The sequence below is a fragment of the Saccopteryx bilineata genome, chromosome 4, assembly GCF_036850765.1.
Source record: "Saccopteryx bilineata isolate mSacBil1 chromosome 4, mSacBil1_pri_phased_curated, whole genome shotgun sequence".
Lineage (NCBI taxonomy): Eukaryota > Metazoa > Chordata > Mammalia > Chiroptera > Emballonuridae > Saccopteryx > Saccopteryx bilineata.
In genome coordinates this window covers 192365749-192386521 of record NC_089493.1, presented here as the reverse complement: position 1 = coordinate 192386521, position 20773 = coordinate 192365749, and the positions used below count along the sequence as shown (strand labels likewise).

The 20773-nt window shown below is 44.1% G+C and overlaps 1 protein-coding gene across 3 annotated transcripts in view; it reads left to right on the top strand.

Moving 5' to 3' along the window:
• Nucleotides 1-20773, top strand: part of UBTD2 (ubiquitin domain containing 2) — a 35211-nt gene that overhangs the window by 11172 nt on the left and 3266 nt on the right. For 2 of the 3 annotated variants that reach the window (XM_066273285.1, XM_066273283.1), the window contains exon 2: nucleotides 14357-14593. In XM_066273285.1, coding sequence (XP_066129382.1) covers nucleotides 14419-14593 — 175 coding nt within the window. In that variant the 5' untranslated portion in view covers nucleotides 14357-14418. Of the gene's footprint in view, nucleotides 1-8835; nucleotides 8962-14356; nucleotides 14594-20773 lie in introns of those variants that run through there. The other variant, XM_066273284.1, reaches the window with a different exon arrangement.

Here is a 20773-nt window from a genome sequence, read left to right as displayed (position 1 = left end):
TCGGGTCCTAGTTTTCTGGCATATGGAAGGAGTTTGGGTAACATTCTGCAGACCTGCCTGAGGTGTTTTTCTTTTAAGATTTTATTTATTTTTTATTGATTTTAGAGAGGAGAGAGAGAGAAAGGCAGATAAGAGCAGAAGCATCAACTCATAGTTATCTCTTGAATGTGCCTTGATTGGGCAAGCCTGGGGTTTTGAACTGGCAACCTCAGCATTCTAGGTCAATGTTTTAACCACTGCGCCATCATAGGTCAGGCAGACCTACCTGAGTTTTAACCTCTATTGAGAAGAGGCCTGCATTAGCTGTGATACTTAGGGCTCAGTGCTTACCATTGTTGAAAAAAGAGAATGGGTTACATCTAATTCTTTTTTTTGACACATTTTTTTAGTGCTCTTTTTCAAGTATATTGAGAACTTTTTCCAGTTCTTTTCTCCTAACTTTCAACACTGGGATAACCTTTCATTACTGAATAAGTCTGAGACTTTTTGTAATTTTCCACCCATAAATAATTCTGTCATCCTCTACTTCCTTAGGACTATTCAGAGTACTTATTCCCCTTCCATCCCCTGGCAGACAGCAGTTACTCTTTTATTGAGGAATAATTGACAGATATAATTGTATATACTACGTAAAGTGTACATTATGATTTAATAATAGCTTTTCAGTTATTTAAGCTTTACAAATATAATTATATAATTAACAAATATGTGAGAAGAACCATGATTGTGATATGTTTTTTGTTGTAATTTTTGGTTTTTAAATTTTTTCACATACTTTTTCTTAATTCTTATGAGAAGGACTGTTTGACTTTTAAGGAAGGCTGATATTAATATCACCATATTACAGGGGAGGAAACTGAGGCCTACAGAAGTATTGATCTGAATAAGGGCTATAAAGAGTAGCCCAGGCTGTAAGCTCTGTCTTCTGTTTTCTGATCCAGTGTTCTCTCCACAGATAGGAAGGGGTTTGCTTGACTTTTCTTTCCTTACAGCAGAAGTGTGTGTGTGTGTTTTCTTTTGTGGCAGTAAACACGGTTGAGCTGAGTAGGACGTAGTTCATAAGGACTTTTTGTGTTCATATAGAATGGAGATAGCAGCAGTAAAAAATGAGGCAGGGCCTGATCTGTGGTGGCGCAGTGAATAAAACGTCAACCTGGAAATGCTGAGGTCGCCGGTTCGAAACCCTGGGCTTGCCTGGTCAAGGCACATATGGGAGTTGATGCTTCCTGCTCCTCCCTCCCTTCTCTCTCTATCTCTCTCCTCTCTCTCTCTCCCTCTCCTTTCTAAAATGAATAAATAAAATAAAAATAAAAAGGGTTGCCCTGGCCGGTTGGCTCAGTGGTAGAGCGTCGGCCTGGCGTGCAGAAGTCCCGGGTTCGATTCCCGGCCAGGGCACACAGGAGAAGCGCCCATCTGCTTCTCCACCCCTCCCCCTCTCCTTCCTCTCTGTCTCTCTCTTCCCCTCCCGCAGGGAGGCTCCATTGGAGCAAAGATGGCCCGGGTGCTGGGGATGGCCCCAGGCGACAGAGCGACGCCCCCTGGTGGGCGTGCCGGGTGGATCCCGGTCCGGTGCATGCGGGAGTCTGTCTGACTGTCTCTTCCCGTTTCCATCTTCAGAAAAATACAAAAAAAAAAAAAAAAAAAAAAAAATGAGGCAGGTAGTCGTCTTTGATCTCAGTCAACAAATTATGTTGCATTTCACAAGATAAAAATTTTGAACCGAGATCTTAATTATCTAACTGGAGCAAATGCACAAAAGTAATAATATTGCTCATCTTCTTTTGTGTCCCTTTACTCGGTAATCTTTTTTCATCATCGTTACCTCTGCTGTCTCTCCCAGACTGAATGTTTTCATCTTAAAACCCAGTTTATTTAAGCTTGACTTGAATTAGCAGTTGAACTTTGTGGGGAAACAAGTTTTCTTGTGGTCTTTAAAGGGTAAGGGAAGAGGGTTTTGTCTCCTCGGGAGAGCTTCGTGAAGTTTTTCTAGGCCTGTGCTCCTAAACCACACTGAGGGGAGTATAGAAGAATCCAGTTGTCTCATGTCATAAAGTGATGATTGCCTGAGGGGCGAGTTGGAGATCCTATGGACTCCTCTTTGATTTATATAGCTGGTCATTAAAGGACGGGGATCAGAACCCAGAAGGGAGTGTCTGCACTTCCAGTGTCAGTATTTGGACTCACCTCCTGTTTTATAGCAGATTGAAGGAGCTGCGAACCTCTCCCTTTTGGAGTGCCTCACTCAGAAGTGGGATGGGATGGGGAACGTATGGTGGTCCCGTAACATGGTTTTATTATAATAGCTTGTGCTTTTTCTGGCAGTCACCGATAATAAATTTCTGCCTTGGACTTCACTTACCCTGGGGAAAAGTTGTTGTTTTTTTTGTATTTTTCTGAAGCTGGAAACGGGGAGAGACAGATAGACTCCCGCATGCGCCCGACTGGGATCCACCCGGCACGCCCACCAGGGGGTGATGCTCTGCCCCTCCGAGGTGTCGCTCTGTTGCGACCAGAGCCACTTTAGCACCTGGGGCAGAGGCCAAGGAGCCATCCCCAGTGCCCGGGCCATCTTTGCTCCAGTGGAGCCTTGCTGCGGGAGGGGAAGAGAGAGACAGAGAGGAAGGAGAGGGAGAGGGGTGGAGAAGCAGATGGGCGCTTCTCCTGTGTGCCCTGGCCGGGAATCGAACCCGGGACTTCTGCACGCCAGGCCGATGCTCTACCACTGAGCAAACCGGCCATGGCCGGGAAAAGTTTTTTAACTTGATGATTAAAAACTTTTGGGCCTTTGATCATTGTTGTGTTGTCAAAATTTAACACACAAGTTCTATTTGAACAGACTCCTCTGTGAATGTGACTTTTGCTGCTGTGGGTTTGTGATGGTCACACCATGTCACAGATGATGACTCTTGTCCTAGTGACTCAGAATAGTTTATATGCCCTTTAAATTCTCAGAATTTTCAAGTGGAAAAGTGAGGTGTGCCACTACATATAACAAATAGGGCCTGACCAGGTGGTGGCGCAGTGGATAGAGCGTCGGACTGGGATGCGGAAGGTCCCAGGTTCGAGACCCCGAGGTCGCCAGCTTGAGCGCGGGCTCATCTGGCTTGAGCAAAGAGCTCACCAGCTTGGACCCAAGGTCGCTGACTCCAGCAGGGGGTTACTCAGTCTGCTGAAGGCCCGCAGTCAAGGCACATGTGAGAAAGCAATCAATGAACAACTAAGAAGTCGCAACGCACAACGAGAAACTGATGATTGATGCTTCTCGCCTCTCTCCGTTCCTGTCTGTCTGTCCCTGTCTATCTCTGCCTCTGTAAAAACAAACAAACAAAAAAACAAATAGGACGTATTGAAAAGTAACCTGAGAAACAAAATGATACCCAACACTTCTGGAGTGAACATTGAATTCTTACAACACTTAATTGTAACAGGAGCTCTGAGAATGGGGAGAATTGCTTATCTGTTATTGAATGAAATGTAATACTCTTGGAAGCAAGATGGAGACTGCATTGATCCATCATGGGATAGAAAACAGGTTCTTGTGCTTGTTTGTATGTTTGTTTTCTACATACCAAGGGCAAGTGTACTGACTAGAAGTTACAATGTAACTGCAGAATGCAAGCAAATGACTAACATTTTTCCCTTTTTTTTGGGGGGGGTGCTGCTTTGGCTCCCTGGGAAGTCAGAGAAAAGAGGGCCTTGGAGAGGTTCAGGGGTTTAGCCCGGGACTCGCTGCAACTCCCATTGCTCCCCTGGTTGCAAGTCTGGGAGGATCGCTTAGCAGGGGTCCCCAAACTTTTTACACAGGGTGCCAGTTCACTGTCCCTCAGACTATTGGAGGGCCGCCACATACAAGTGCTCCTCTCACTGACCACTAATGAAAGAGGTGCCTCTTCCGGGGGGGGGGGGGGGTCGGGGCGGGAGGAGGCTGGATAAATGGCCTCAGGAGGCCGAGGTTTGGGGACGCCTGGCTTAGAGTTTAGGAGATGCATGCCTGTGGGGGAAGGGGAGGGAGAAGGGAAGGGTCCCCGCATGCTCCTGGGAGAGAGAGCAAGCTCTTTAAGCATTTTATTTTATTTTTATTTAAAAATTTGAATGAATTTATTGATTTCTGAGAGAGAGCAGGGGGGAGAAAGAGACAAAACATTGATCTGGTCCTGTATGTGCCCTGACCGGAGATCAAACCCGCACGCTGTGTATTGGCACAGTGCTCTAACCAACCAAGCTATCAGGCCAGGGCCTTCTGTAATTGCTTTTTGGGTTTTTTTAAATTGATTTTTAGAGAGAGGAGAGAGATAAGAGAGAAAGAGGGAAGAAAAGCAGGAAGTAGTAGTAGTTGCTTCCTGCATGTGCCTTGACTGGGAAGCCTGGGGTTTCAAACTGGGACCTCAGCATCCCAGGTCAACGCTTCATCCACTGTGCCACCACGGGGCAGGCCCCGTAATTTTAATAAATGGATGGTAAATAGGGACAGAGCTTAATTTCATTGTTAAAGATAGGTTTTTAAATTTGGGACAAGGATGAATCTGAAAGTCTTATGTGTGGGAAGTTATCAGAGAGGGAGGAAAGTAAGTTTTCAGGTGAAACATTGAGGGAGGTTAAAGAAGATACTGGGATGATGCTCTAACCAGTTGAGCTGCCTGGCCAGGGCCTTACCTGTTCTTAAAACATAGGGCTTTGACTGCTTTTGGAAACCTATTAAGGAGAAGCACGTGGCAGATGAACAAAATTTCAAGTAAAATGTGTTTACTCACATTTTTGCCAGGCTCTTAAATATGAGAATTTCTCAAGCAAAGGAGGCTTTTCAGATTGAAAAAGGAGACCCCCTTGAATAGAGAAACTTACGGACTGCCAGTGGCATTCCTGCCCTTGGCAGGGTTGGGACCAACCAGCATGATTTCTGTGGTTGGTATGTGCTGGAAAGTCATGTTGTTTCAGCACTTAGGATCAATGCCGACATGTATGCCATGCTAAGCACTGGGTCACGCCTTTGAAACCCCATGGGACCCCAAGACCTTACAGGTGGAGTGATCATACAGTTTTGCTTTGGGAGGGTAGGTGAAAGTCTGGGACTATGTTGAAAAGTCTAGTAATTTTTATTTATTTTTTGAGAACGAGGGAGAGAATAGACAAGAAGGGAGAGAAATGAGAAACATCAAGTGATAGCTGTGGCACTTTAGTTGTTCCTTGATTGCTTCTCATGAGCCTTGACTGGGGGCTCCAGCCGAGCCAGCAGCCATGGGATCGTGTCTGATCCCGCGCACTCAAGCCGGCGACCTTGGTTCGAACCTGGGACTTCAGTGTCCCAGGATGATGCTCTATCCACTGCGCCACCACTCCTCAGGCTATTCTGGTAACCTTTTTTTGGCTTTATTTATTTATTTTTTGTGACAGAGACAGAGGGACAGATACAGACAGACAGGAAGAGAGAGAAATGAGAAGCTTCAATTTTTCGTTGCTGCACCTTAGTTGTTCATTGATTGTTTTCTCATATGTGCCTTGACTGGGGGACTACAGCAGACCGAGTGACCCCTTGCTCAAGCCAGTGACCTTGGGCCCAAGCTGGTGAGCCTTGCTCAAACCAAATGAGCCTGCGCTCAAGCTGGCGACCTTGGGGCCTCGAACTTGGGTCCGACACTCTATCCTCTGCACCACCACCTGGTCAGGCTATTCTGGTAACTCTTAAAGCCATGAGGTACTCTAGTTCTAGTGGCTAAGAATATGAACTTTGGAGTTAGTCAGTCTGGATTTGAATTCCAGCTATATTATTTAGCTGTCTGATCTTTGGGAGATTTTAAAAAAATCTTAATTTTAGAGCATTTTTATTTTTATGCATTTAACAGACATTTATGTATTGTTTTTTATATGTTAGGCACTGATCTAATTGTGTGATAAGCATTACCTCATTAAATTTTGTATCCTATCAAATAGATATTATTGTCATCTCCCTTACCCTCTTCCCCAGGAGGTACTTGACCTTTTTAAGTTTGTTTCCTCCCCTGGCAGATGGGCCCATTGATTGGATCATTGTCCTGAATGCAAAGGTGGTGGATTCAGTCTCTGTCAGGGTACATACAGGAACAGATGGATCTTTCTCTCTCAGTCTCTCTCCCTGTCTCTCTAAATAAATAAATGAAAAAAAATTTTTTAAGTTTCCTCATTTTACGATGGAGTTGAGTGGATTCAGTGGGACACTATATAGATAGCCCTCTGTATAGTGGGTAGACCAGGCATGGCCAACAGTTTTTGCCCCCGGGCCAGATTAGAAAGAAAACTTTTTTCACGGGCCAGATGAAATATTAAAATTAAAAAGTGTTAAATACAAAAATGATTCGTTTAAGTAAACAAAATTTTATTATGTAATTTGTTTATGAATAAATGTGAGTAAAAAAATTTTAATATACAATATTATTTTAATAAATATTTTAATAAAAATATAATTACATACTGTATAAATATCCAAACTGTATCACAATCAATCAAAACAATATTTAATTAATATAATGAGCTTGAAGGGGTTATATCGCAAATAAAACAATTATTTCGTTTTACAAACAGCCTGGACACGTTTTCAGTTATCAACTGCAGCTATTGTCTATGCTACAATGCCACTTGATTCAGCACACTTGACCACAAAAATAACGAATTGTTGACCTTGGATGCGTACTGGCAAACTCCGCCTAAAAGAATGAGGGTTTCACATCACCGCTAAACGTCAAACAGTTCATATCGAATACAGACGAGTACAAAAGTAGTAAATCTTTATAATGGAATTTTTTTAAAAAATAAAGAAGTATCACGAATCCATTCGACCAATCATTGGAAGTTAACCCTAGATTAGTCACACGCAGAATTCTTTTCCGCGTATCACTATCTTCTTACATATCTCGATTTCCAATAATCAAAGATGCTTCCGCTTCTGAGTAGCTGAGATTTTAAAGTAGCGGAGAATATTAAAAATTTAATCGCAGGCTGCATAAACTCATTATGCGGGCCAGATCCAACCCGCGAGCCGTATGTTGACCAGGCCTGGGCTAGACCATAGTAATAGTAAGCATTCTTTGTTGATTATTACTTTTTCTGAGAAAAGCAACATTTTGTGGCAAACAGCTACCCTTTATCAATGATATGACAATCAGAGTGGTAGGGTCGTCCCTATGAGGTCTTCTAAATGCTCACAGGAACATTTCTGAAGAGTTTTCAGTCAAGAGTCTAGTTCTCTCCAGACACAAACAGCACCCTTAACCGTAAGTGTGTTGGTTCTTTGGGAGGCCAAGTGGGGTCCAAGGCTCATACCGTAATCGCTGTCCCAAACACAAATCTGTATCCAAGGGATTGTCTATCAGAGGGTCACCGGTCTTTTTTCTGTTTTAAAACTTTTAATTTAATGATGTTTATTATCTAGCCTTATTCAGATTTATCCAGTTGTCCCAAAATGTCTTTTATAACTTTTTTCTCTACCATGTTTCAAAGTTCATGTTCTGTCTCATTTAGTATAGTAATTCTCAACTGGGGATAGTTTTGCCCTCTGGGGTATAATATTTGGCACTGTCTGAAGATGTTTAAATTCTTTCCTTTATTCTTTGTATTTTCTATAAACAAGAAGGTTTACAAGTTTAAGTAGATTCAAGTTAAAATATTTTGGGTAACAATGCTTTGTGTTTGTTTTGTATACTTCATATTGCAGCACACTAGGAGGCTAAGTTTATCTATTGATGATCCTACCTTAATCACTTTTACAGGTTTGTAGAAGAGTGGTAGTTTTTTGTTTGTTTTTGTTAGAGAGAGAGGCAGAAAGACAGGAAGGGAGAGAGATGAGAAGTATCAATTCTTTGTTGCGGCACCTTCGTTGTTCTTTTTTTTTTTTTTTTGTATTTTTCCGAAGCTGGAAACGGGGAGAGACAGTCAGACAGACTCCCGCATGCGCCCGACCGACCGGGATCCACCCAGCACGCCCACCAGGGGGCGATGCTCTGCCCCTCCGGGGCATCGCTCTGTTGCGACCAGAGCCACTCTAGCACCTGGGGCAGAGGCCAAGGAGCCATCCCCAGCGCCCGGGCCATCTCTGCTCCAGTGGAGCCTCGGCTGCAGGAGGGGAAGAGAGAGAGAGGAAGGAGAGGGGGAGGGATGGAGAAGCAGATGGGCGCTTCTCCTGTGTGCCCTGGCCGGGAATCGAACCCGGGACTTCTGCACGCCAGGCCGACGCTCTACCACTGAGCCAACCGGCCAGGGCCTGTATGTATTTTAGAATCAATTCATCTAGCTTCAGAAAGTATTTAAAAAATTATTTTCATTGAAATTGTTAAATGTAGATATTAACATGAGAAGAATTGACATTTTTATAATGTTAAAGTCCAAGTACAAGAGATGTCTTTTTTTTTTTTTTTTAAGCTAGAGAGACAGAGGGAAAGGGACAGACAGGAACAGACAGACAGGAAGGTAGAGAGATGAGAAACATCAATTCTTCGTTGCGGCACCTTAGTTCATTGATTGCTTTCTCAAATGTGCCTTGACCGGGGGTGGGGATGGGGGTGCCACAGCAGAGTGAGTGAGCCCTTGCTTAAGCCTGAGACCTTGGGCTCAAGCCGGATGAGCCCACATTCAAGTCGGCGACCTTGGGATTTCCAACCTGGATCCACTGCATCCCAGTCTGATGCTCTAACCACTGTACCACCCACTGATCAGGCGAGATGTCTTCATTTTATTTAAGTCTAACTTTTGCAACTTTCAGGAGTTCGATATATGTTTCCTGATATAGGTGTTGCATTACATTTTATATCCTGATACCATATTTATTTCTCTTATAGATTTGATGGGGTTAAGGAACTGGTGCTGCTTGCTTGACTTTTCCTTTGTCCAGTCAGATATTCCATTGGTTATAATGAAGCTGAGGAAAGATGGACCAGTGCTACTAGAAAAACTCAACACATGCTTTATTATGAGGGACCCTTTGTGATTGATTGGGTATGTAAATGAAAACACATTTCTCAGTCCAGGAAAGGGTAAGACGTGGAGTGCTCTACGGGAAAGAGGACCCTGGACTTTGCATCTAGTGGTAGGGTCAGTGTTCTACTCCTTTTCATCTTGAGCAAGTTGTCTATCCTTGGTAGGTGTTGCTCCTTTCCATACAGCAGTGAGGCTGGCTCGTATCTAAGGGCTCCTCCACCTTTAAACCTCAGACAGTACAGAAGATATGGGTATAATACCACCTGTTGGCAGGTTAATGCTCTTAATTTAGGCATTTTAGTTCCTTACTCCCATTTTTATTTTGGCAGTTCATTGCTTTAGATAGCAGGAATGTATGTATTATGTATGTATGCATATATAGTGCATTCTAAATTTACATGAGAAGAAAATATTTTACAAGCACCCTTTTAGGCTAGCACAATCTGTTATGGGATGGTTTTTTAGGATCTATTCTTAACTTGAGTGACAGGAAAATTTCCCTTTCATTTTCATGATCTTAAGACTCATTTTTTCATATAGGACTGTTTTTACAGCATAGTCCTTACTCCTTTACAGTGTTCAGAATTCTTTGAAACAACATTTTTATTTATTTATTTATTTATTTGTATTTTTCTAAAGTTGGAAATGGGGAGGCAGTCAGACAGACTCCTGCATGCACCTGACCGGGATCCACCTGGCATGCCCACCAGGGGGCGATGCTCTGCCCATCCGGGGCGTCGCTCTTTTGCCACCAGAACCATTCTAACGCCTGAGGCAGAGGCCACAGAGCCATCCTCAGCGCCCAGGCCAACTTTGCTCCAGTGGAGCCTCGGCTGCGAGAGGGGAAGAGAGAGACAGAGAGGAAGGAGAGGAGGAGGGACGGAGAAGCAGATGGGCGCTTCTCCTGTGTGCCCTGGTTGGGAATCGAACCCGGGACTCCTGCACGCCAGGCCGACGCTCTACCACTGAGCCAACCAGCCAAGGCCTTGAAACAACATTTTGTCCTTTGAGGGTCCTCTCTTTAAATATTAACACACATACCGCCTCCCCCTCCTCCCCGTGGGCTGTTGTTTTAGGGAAACTGCCTCCAGTTTTCAGTCTGTTGAAGCTATTATTTTTTGAGTCATATCTTGAAATTTACCATATCCATACATTGTGGCCTCTTGTTTCTTCATCTGAAGAGTCCATTTATTAAATCAGGGTCTTCGAAGATGGTCCAAAAATAGGAAAATGCTGATAAACATATTTCACTTTGGAAATCATTATTTTTATTCAAGAAAATGTTAAAACTAGTTTTTTGCAAAATGCATATAATTGTGGAGTAAAAATATTTAAGACTATATTGCTATTTAGATCTGAGAAGCAAGACTTTCTTGTTTTTTTTCCATGTTAAAGCTACTTATTTGTCACAGTACGAAGAAATGTTGAAAGGTCATAAGGGAAGATGGGAGTAGATGAATGTGATTAAGAGGCTTCTGAGAAGGGATGTTTTTGGCAACATTTTGAAAGTTAGTTGCCCTGGCTGGTGGCTCAGTGTATAGAGCATCGGCCTGGGGAATGGATTTTCCGGGTTTGATTCCCAGTCAGGGCACACAGAAGTGACATCTGCTTCTCCCCCTCTCCTTCTCCCCCTTCTCTCCCTCTTCCCCTCCTGCAGCCAATGACTCGATTGATTCGAGTGTGGCCCCAGACACTGAGGATAGCTTGGTTGGTCTAAGTGCATCAGCCTCAGGTGCTAAAGATAGCTCAGTGCTTGATCATTGGCCCTAGATGGGGTTTCCATGTAGATCCTGGTCAGGGCGCATGTGGGAGCCTGCCTCACTATCTCTCTTCCTCTCACCTTAAAAAAAAAAAAAAGTTAATGTTGCTTGATAGGAAAAAGTTGTGATTTGTTTTTTAAATGTTTATTTTATTGATTTTAGAAAGAGGAAGGGAGAGAACGAGAGAGACAGGAACATTGATCTGTTACTGTATATGCCCTTACCAGAGATTGAACCAGCAACGTCTGTGCTTTGTAATGATCTAACCAACTGAGCTATCTGAACAGGGCAAAAAAAAAGGTGTTTTCTGCCTGACGAGGCGGTGGCGCAGTAGATAGAGCATCGGACTGGAATGCAGAGGACCCAGGTTCGAGACCCCGAGGTCACCAGCTTGAGCACAGGCTCATCTAGCTTGAGCAAAAAAAAAAACTCACCTGCTTGGACCCAAGGTCGCTGGCTCGAGCAAGGGGTCATTCGGTCTGCTGTAGCCCCACAGTCAAGGCACATATGAGAAAGCAATCAATGAACAACTAAGGTGTCTCAATGAAAAACTGATGATTGATGCTTCTCATCTCTCTCTGACTCTCTCTGTCCCTGTGTAAAAATAAGATGTTTTCTGAAGTAACTTAGATTGCTTTTTAAAAATCAAATTTTTTAATCTTTTGTTTCTTATATGTTAAATCATGGACTGAAACTAATTATGGTTGCTTGTCTCTACAATTTAAAGATTTAGAAACAAATTTGGGAATTAAGAGCTGTTTCCCGTTCATTGTTAGAGCATTAGTACTTATTGCCAGACATGTGAATGATACTGAGCATGTCTGTTAGTACAGGAGTCAGAAGGTGTGTGAAATAGATACATCTGAAAGTTTCAGAGCATAAAATATAATCTAATCGGGTATACATATTTCATATCTGCATAATTGATAATGGTTGACGGTGCAAACATAGCTACTTAGCTCCCAGGCTGGTTTCTTTGTCCAACTATTTTCAGAAACCAGGTTGTGATACCAGCTAAAATCCAAGCGCAAGATTTAGTGAGCGAATTCCTAGAAAAATGTACTCTGATAAATGCACAGGAAGTGCATGACAATCATAGAACAATTCTTTAAGTACTTTTATAATGGCAATGCGATAGTCAAATACTCTGTATTACCTGTGTTTGTGGTCTAGAGAAAAATAATGAAGACCCGGACAGATAAAAGCAAGTTTACTTTCTGTCACAAACATTTGTTTTTGCCTTACTTTTGCACAAAGTAATTACTTTTGGAACTTTTGACAGCATATAGATTGGACAGTGGATGTGGAATGATCATTATCCTTTGGCAGCATAATGTATCATCAGTCCTTTTTATGAGACTTTGTTCTTATGCCTCTACAGGTGCAGGAATACGAAGTAAAGCTACCTCATATTTGTAAGGAAGGTGCTTTTGCTTTTTCCAAAGTATTGTCTACCTTACTATGAGGTGATTTTCCTGGTGGGTCCCTCTGCTAGAGGGCCTCTTTCAGTTTCTCTGGTTTAAGTACCAGGTTGTGCAGGTTTTGCTGCTATTTTGGCCGTTGCCTTGTGATTCTCACCATGACAGAATTATACCAAGTTATCTCTCCAGTACGTGTAATACCTAGGAGGCTAGACAGTTCTCTGGGACCACTCAGGTGTCTACCCATCATGTCCTGTTGTTCATTCCCTGCTCAGTAAATTAATGCTCGATGTAATATATTCCCTAAATGATTTTTGACTCATCTAAAGGTTAATGTAGCAGAAGATAAAATTTACCTTTCATTTTACCTTTTTGGTGGAATTGGTAGGGGGTGGATTCTGATTAACTGATACATTCAGAATACCTTTTGGAGAGTAATGCTCTGCCTGCATTTATCTGTATTATTTGGAAGGTGCTGTGAAGTCATTAGTAGATTGTGTATTTCTCACTTTTGAATTAAACCCGCTACCGAGTAGTTCTCCTAGTCTGCTGTATATCTACCTCCTTTAGAACTCCACTGGCTTGTATTTCACTGGGACAAGTTAGAGGGCCAAAAAGTACAGTGAGTCGAAGTATTGAGTGTTTTAAGGGAAAACCGGCGGGTGTGGCATGGTGTGTCACGCGAAGGTGAGAGGAGGAAACCGGATGTGTACAGCCTGGAAGTCAAGTGGCTAGACCAGGTCAGAGGTGGGGTTCAATCCGAGTGTTGAACCGGATACACCTTGCAGCATCAGTTGGTCCTGTCATCTGGGAACACCGTCTGGTGTAGGATGTAGAGATTGCCCAGGAGCTGGAGTCATTTTTTTTTTATTTTTCTAATGAATAGCCCAAATTTCATGTAGCCCTTGGCCACGGAGGGAGTGGTTAACTTCATGGATTCTTTAGAACCATTTTGGGAGTAATTTTTAAAAAATTAGTGTTCTTCCTACAATTAAATATAGAACATTGAATATTGATGCACACCCTCTCCTTCCCACCTGTTCTGTCATTTATGTCCCACCCACTCTCACCCAGCACTTTATTGGGCTTCAGTCTTTTTACCTCTTCTTCCATCGCTCATCTGTTTCCTGTCTGGCACTGTGTGAGGGAAGAGTGGCTGTGTCAATATGAGAGCAGTGATTAGGTGCCACCAAGTGTCTGGGTGCAGAGAAGCTGCTTCAGACTCATTCTAGAACTTCTATGTAACAGTCCCCTGGGGTGAAACAGCAGTGGACTCTTGTCCTCTTTTCCTTCTTCTCTGGGGTTGAAACTAGAGTAGGTGTTGTAGTTCTGTGCTTGGCGCTTCTCCGTTGGTCAGGTCTCAAAGGTCACCTGTTCCAGTCGTGGCTCCTGCAGAGAGTAGAGCACTGCCTGTCCCCTTTCGCACCCCGTTCTAAAGGAGCTCCTGTGTGAGGGTCAGGGCAGGGCAGTCACAGCTCCTGACTGAGGCCCAGAGGGGGGTTAGAGAAAGCACTCCTGCTGTCAGTTTCCTCGTGCAGCTGGTGGCCGAGTTGTTCCTCTGGGCCCCGCAAAGCGGTCTTTTCCCTCCTTGGGGTTTCTCAGCGCTCCTGCTCGCAGGCTTCCCGGGTTCGGGGTCCTGAGGTTCAACCTGCTTGTTGCCATTTGTTTCTTCCTAGTATCACACTTCTCAAAGCATCTCTCTTTATGGCACTCTTTGACTTTTTAAATCCTGTCATTGTTTGGTGAAACAATTATATTTTTCAGCGTAATTTTCCCCCATTGATTTGTAAGATTTGGGAGGGAAGGAGAGACGGGCAGAGGAGAGAGAGAGGAGAGCATCAACTCACTGTTCCACTTAGTTGTGCTATTTAGTTATGCACTCATTGGCTGCTTCTCAGTATGGGTCCTGACCAGGGATTGAACCTGTGACATTGGCCAGGGGCTGGATATTTATTCATTTATTTCCTTATTTATTTCCGGATAATTGTGAACATCCTCCTTTGGAGAAGGCATACCGAGGGGGAAGGAGGTGCTGACGTGTCGTTGAAAGTTTTGGATAGAGGCAAACGTCTCTCCGTTTGCTCTTTAGGGGAATTTCCAAATGCAAGAATTAGCTGGTAGGCAAACTTCTAGCTATAATTTGGATGAAAGAATCAGAGTAATGACCAGATAATTCTTAATACATCTTTTGTAAATTTTGGTTTTGATGTCAGCCTTTTATTTTTTTCTCAGTTGCTTTAGGTCGCAACCAGCCTTTGAAGAAGGAGAAACCCAAATGGAAGAGCGATTACCCCATGACAGACGGACAGCTGCGCAGCAAGAGGGACGAGTTCTGGGACACCGCGCCGGCGTTTGAGGGCCGGAAAGAGATCTGGGATGCCTTGAAGGCGGCGGCGCACGCTTTTGAGAGCAATGATCATGAACTGGCCCAGGCGATCATCGACGGTGCGAACATCACGCTGCCACATGGTAGGCGGGCCTCAAGGACAAAGGGGGACAGGCAGCTTGTGCCTGATGCCAGAATCCGAGTGGGAAGCGTTTATTTTGCTTGCTGTGCATTATCCTCCTTCCCTCCCTCCCTTTTTTTTTTTTATTATAGCTAAAAAGGAGCATTTCTCTGCCTGTTTGTATATCTTTTAGCTGGAGATAGGTTTACTTGGTCTGTCTATATTATATAGAAGATTAAAAAGGATTTTTAAAGTTGTCTACTCCCTTTTCTTTCTAATTTTCTAGAAAGCTTGTTTTTATTTCATTAGCATCTACAATTAGTATTTTCCAGCTCTCTGTGATTCAAATGCGAAAGCTCTCCTCTTGCCCTTCCTCTGTAGGGGAGGAGCTGCTCCCGTTGCTCAAACACTTAACTCCAGCCTTCTTACTCCTTGTGGCTGAACCTGGCCAGTTCTTCATTTGAGCTTTTCAAGACTTGTTTCTTTTGTCCCTTTTCTAATCTTTTTTTTTTTTTTTTCATTTTTCTGAAGCTGGAAACAGGGAGAGACAGTCAGACTCCTGCATGCGCCTGACCGGGATCCACCTGGCACGCCCACCAGGGGGCGATGCTCTGCCCATCCTGGGCGTCGCCATGTTGCGACCAGAGCCACTCTAGGGCCTGAGGCAGAGGCCACAGAGCCATCCCTAGCGCCCGGGCCATCTTTGCTCCAATGGAGCCTTGGCTGTGGGAGGGGAAGAGAGAGACAGAGAGGAAAGCGCGGCGGAGGGGTGGAGAAGCAAATGGGCGCTTCTCCTGTGTGCCCTGGCCGGGAATCGAACCCGGGTCCTCCGCACACTAGGCCGACGCTCTACCGCTGAGCCAACCGGCCAGGGCCTCTTTTGTCCCTTTTCATGCTGAGAGGTATGGGAGGTAGAAAAAGGTAATTCTTAAAAACTACTCATTTTAAATCACTTTCAAAATGTAGGTAGGATAGGAGTCTCCCCTTTTTCCTGGTCTTATCTCAGAATATCAAATGTGAATAAATTAAATTATGTATTATGCAATTTAAGATTTTTAAGATTAAGAGACTTATAAAAAGCATAACTAGAGCGTGTATCGGAGCCGTCATGATGAAAGAACACTTGGACTGAGAATCAAGAATAGAAGACTAGGCCCTGGCCGGTTGGCTCAGCGGTAGAGCGTCGGCCTGGCATGCGGGGGACCCGGGTTCGACTCCCGGCCAGGGCACATAGGAGAAGCACCCATTTGCTTCTCCACCCCCACCCCCTCCTTCCTCTCTGTCTCTCTCTTCCCCTCCCACAGCCAAGGCTCCATTGGAGCAAAGATGGCCCGGGCGCTGGGGATGGCTCCTTGGCCTCTGCCCCAGGCGCTAGAGTGACTCTGGTCGCGGCAGAGCGACGCCCCAGAGGGGCAGAGCATCGCCCCCTGGTGGGCAGAGCGTTGCCCCTGGTAGGCGTGCCAGGTGGATCCCGGGCGCATGCGGGAGTCTGTCTGTCTCTCCCCGTTTCCAGCTTCAGAAAAATACAAAAAAAAAAAAAAAAAAAAGAATAGAAGACTAGTAACTCATGTTTTTTAATTGCTATTTCTCAAGCTTGTAATCATCACTTACAATAATCCTCTTTGAAACAGCTGATAAAACTAAAGCACAGAGAGGTTTTGTCAGTTTTTTCAAGATAATATCATGGAATGAGGATTCTGAACTCAAGTCCTGAATCCAACAGTAACTAAGGCAGCTTGAGGACATGGTCACCTTGTTTCATCTGTTTTCTATAAAGTGACTACACAAGTAATCTTCAAAGTTAGTTTCATATCTAACATTTGAGGTCCTTCCTGCACTATATAGAATACTGTTGACCCTGAATAACATGGGTTTGAACTACTCAGGTCCACTTATATGCAGATATTTTCAATAAGTACCTTAAATGTATGGTCTCTTCCTCTTATGATTTTTCTATTTTATTGTAAGAATATAATATATAATATCTATAACATAAAAAATATTTGTTAACCTACTGTTTGTGTTATGGGTAAGGCTTCTGGTCAACAGTAGGCTATTAGTAAAGTTTTGGGGAAGTCAAAAGTTAAATATGGATTTTAGATTGTGTGGGGGGCAGCACCCTTAACCCCCATACTGTTTAAGGGTCAAGTGTACTTTACAATGATAGGCTTCTGTTAAAACAAAACAGAGTCCTGGCTGGATACCTCGGTTGGTTAGAACTTCGTCCTGAAGCATAGAAGTTGCCAGTTTGGTCCCTGGTCAGGGTACCTGTGGGAACAGATTGATGTTACTGTCTTTCTCTCCCTTTCTCTCTAAAATCAAAAAAAAAAAAAAAAAAAAATACTGCCGACCAGGCGGTGGTGCAGTGGATAGAGCATTGGCCTGGAACTCAAAGGACCCAGGTTTGAAACCCCAAGCTTTCCTGCTTGAGCACGGGCTCACCAGCTTGAGTTGCAGGGTTACTGGCTTGAGTGTGAGATCATAGACATGCCCTCATGGTTGCTGGCTTGAAGCCCAAGGTTGCTGGCTTTGAGCCTAAGGTCACTGGCTTGAGTAAGGGGTCACTTGCTCAGCTGGAGACCCCCGGTCAAGGCACATATGAGAAAGTAATCAATGAACAACTAAAATGCATCAACGAAGAATTGATGCTTCTCATCTCTCTCCCTTCCTGTTTGTCCCTATCTTTTCCTCTCTCTGTCTCCCTTAAAAAAAAAATACTAAAGAGAAACAAATGGATTCTCTAAGACACGGAGAGTCAGGAAACGTGTATGTGTTGGCCTTGTTTCTCTTTCCCTCAAGTGTCAGAGGCCCATTAGGAAGGAGACCATGAATCCTGGTTTCCTTAAAGATCTCTATAAGAATTTGTTATTTACTAAGCTTAATTAGTTAATTCATGAATGTCAAGCTTAGAATGAAAGTATGAAGATACTGCACATAAACAGGAGAGAGGATTTCACCAGACTGTGGTGTTTAGAAATGGAACAGAGCCTTAGTCAAGGATCTGATGGCTGAGTGATCATGTTGTTCCATCCTTCCCCTCGCTCTGTCCTCAAGAAGACAGCAATGACTGGGAGTTACAAAATGTCAATACCCACTTCTCTGCTGCCTTCACCCTTTTCATTAGAGCAACAGAGCCCCTCAGATAGCTGAGGGGGGAGCTTGTCCCTGAGTCAGCGGGCTTACCTCTGTAGACGACCTCCTTCCTTTGCTGTCCTGGGTGGTGGGGGCGGAGGGAAAGCAGGGTTCTGACGTGTTCCCACCGAAGACGCTCTGCCAACGTCTACTTCTACAGAGCCAAGTCACCTTGAATTAAATGTGCTATCCAAGTGCTTATGGCCTTTTCCTCTGTCCCTAATGAAGAGCTGGAATGGAAACTCAGCATTCCCCGGCCTGACCTGTGGTGGCGCAGTGGATCAAATGTCTACCTGGAACTTAGGTCGCTGGTTCGAAACCCTGGGCTTGCCTGGTCAAGGCACATATGGGAGTTGATGCTTCCTGCTCTTACCCCCTATCTTTCTCTCTCTCTCTCTCTCTCTCTCTCTCTCTCTCTCTCTCTCCACCCCCCCAAAATGAATAATAATAAAAAACAACTCAGTGTTCCCCTAGAAATGCAGCAAAGTGTTACACAAGCTCTTACTCATGTGCTAACCCATCTACAACTTGAGCAATACATAGAGCTAAAGCACTTTTCACCTGTGCTTGCTAGAAGTGATGGATTTGGTGCTTCTAAGTGCCAGCCTTCCTAGCTGTTTTGGTGGGATGAGGTAGCTAAACCTGCTTCTCTTATAGTCTGACTATCAGATCTAAGCTTGATGTAATTCCCAGCAAAGTGTTTGCATGGAAGAGCCTACAATTTCTCAGTCTTGAAAGACTGCTCATTACATTAGGATGAAGGGTGACTGATGACCCCTTTGGCATTGTGATTCAGCTTTATAGGGATCCCCAAGAAGCCGAAAGCAGTGGGCTCGCACTTCATGAAACTTTGATCCTGTGATATTATTGGTGAGCTCTCTCCCATAAGCCTAATTCTGAGATTTAAAGGAGGCAACGTTACTGTTTTCTCTGTTTGTTTGATACACCAAGCAATTTTTATGTGTTTTATTATTTAATCCTTAGACCAACTTTGTGAGGTAGATACTATAATCCTTGAAGAAACAGACCAATTTGTCAAAAATTATGATCTAAATTAAAATTTAGGTGTGGTCGGCCTGACCAGTGGTGGCACAGTGGATAGAGCATTGACCTGGGACGCTGAGGACTCAGGTTCGAAACCCTGGGGTTGCCAGCTTCAGCGTAGCACCATCAACATGATTCCAGGGTCACTGGCTTGAAGCGCAAGGTCACTGGCTCGCCTTGCGCCCCCTGGTCAAGGCACATATGAGAAACAATCAATGAACAACTAAGGTGCTGCAACTGTGAGTTGATGCTTCCCTCTCTCTCCCTTCCCCTCTCTCTCTCTCTCTCTCTCTCCCTCTCTCCCTCTCCCCCCCCCCCTCTCTCTCTCTCAGACAATTTCAGTGACCCCCTCCAGAGCCACTGCTCTTTCCGTCAGACTCAGTGTTCTCCCGTGTCTGTCCCTCCACCGGACTGCGCAGTGGGCTGCCTCCATCCTAGGTCTAACCACCCTTCCTTCTCTTACATTCTTTCTGTCGTTTCAGTGTTTTGCCCTTTTCAGCTGTATCCCACTCTGTGTGTGAACCTTCCTTTGCCAGAGGAAGTCACATTTGTTGAAAAGTAAAATTTGTGCCTTCTGGATCAGTTAGAAAAGAGAAGTCAGGAATAAAGATTATATTTCCACAGGCTTTGGAAGAAACCCCCATGTGACCAAAGTTTCGCCGTTTTAGGCCGTCGCCTGCTTAGTTGCCTTGGGGAGGGCAGCTTTCCTTAGCAGATTGCAGTGTATTCTAAATGGCACGTGTCTCAACTGTATTCAGGTGTGTGCAACAGCACCTAAGTGTACTGTGAACCCGTCACTACCATAAAGAGAACATTTTCATGTCCTCAGAAACTTTGCTGTGCAAAAATTGATTTTTTAAGTTTTACAAATTTCACTTATGTAGTCAGGCAAGTCTGAAGTGGTAAAAATTGTAAGAGTGAGCTGCAGTCTTACAGGAGTGAGCCCCGAGGGATGAGGCGGGAGGCCGCCAAGCGCTTACAAAGACAGGTTTCTTTTTAACCTGAAAGACTGCCTGAGAAAAAGTTGTTAGACTTTCCGGCATTTAGTATTATACATCTATTTTTATTACTTGGCATGTGATCAAGTTTTATCTTTATACTTTTGTGAAGTATTTTGAAGCCTAATTAGAAACAGCTATAGAAAAACAGTTGACCAAGGAAAAGAACATCTGAGCCAGTCCAGCAAGCATCTTCGGGAAATTGAGTCTGAAACCCGAACAGAAGGTGGAGTCCTGGCAGCTTTCTTCCTGCCGAGGGGAGCTCTCAGGGCTTCCTGACCCGGGGAGGCGAGGCCCTGGCAGCCCTTTATCCTGGCGGCCATCTGTCTCGGCCAGGGCTCAGGGCTGCGGTGGGTTTGCAAGAAGGAAAAAGGATACGAGCGTGTCCTTCCACAGAGGACGCTTGGCTAGAACTCCTGCAGAACTGACGAAGACTTGCTAAATGACCCACACCCTCCGTGGCCATGGGGGTGATTAAAACCTTTTACGAATTGCAAATGCAAACAGATGGAAGTGATTTTGGAAAGGTAGGAAAGTCCCTACGTTATGAACTGTTAGAGTGGTTCCTTCCCTTTTGTGTTTAAACATGCTGGGGTGTTTTTAAAGCAAAACTATCCATCTTTTAAATACACCCTATTTTTTTCCCCACATTCCTCACAAATACCATAGATAAGACAGTGACATTAATATGTCTATTTTGTCACTACATGTGGTGGCCTCACAGCACTGAAGCTTCTATCAATAACCATTTTCTTTTGCCTAATTATCTGGTTCCTTTCTTGACCTGTGGTTAACATCACTGGCAAAGATGTTGTTGGACTATTGATTTCTTGCTACTTGTCATGTACTTTTGGTTTTTCGTCCCTCTTGTATTTGTCCTCTGCTTTTTTTCCGCCCAAGCTTGTTTTCTCCTTCCCGTTAACCATATCACTAACCCAGACACCAGAGCCTGTAGTCTTATTCTTGTGTTACGCATTTACTTCTTCAGGAATCGCATTATTTCACTCTGTTACTTACTACCTGTGATC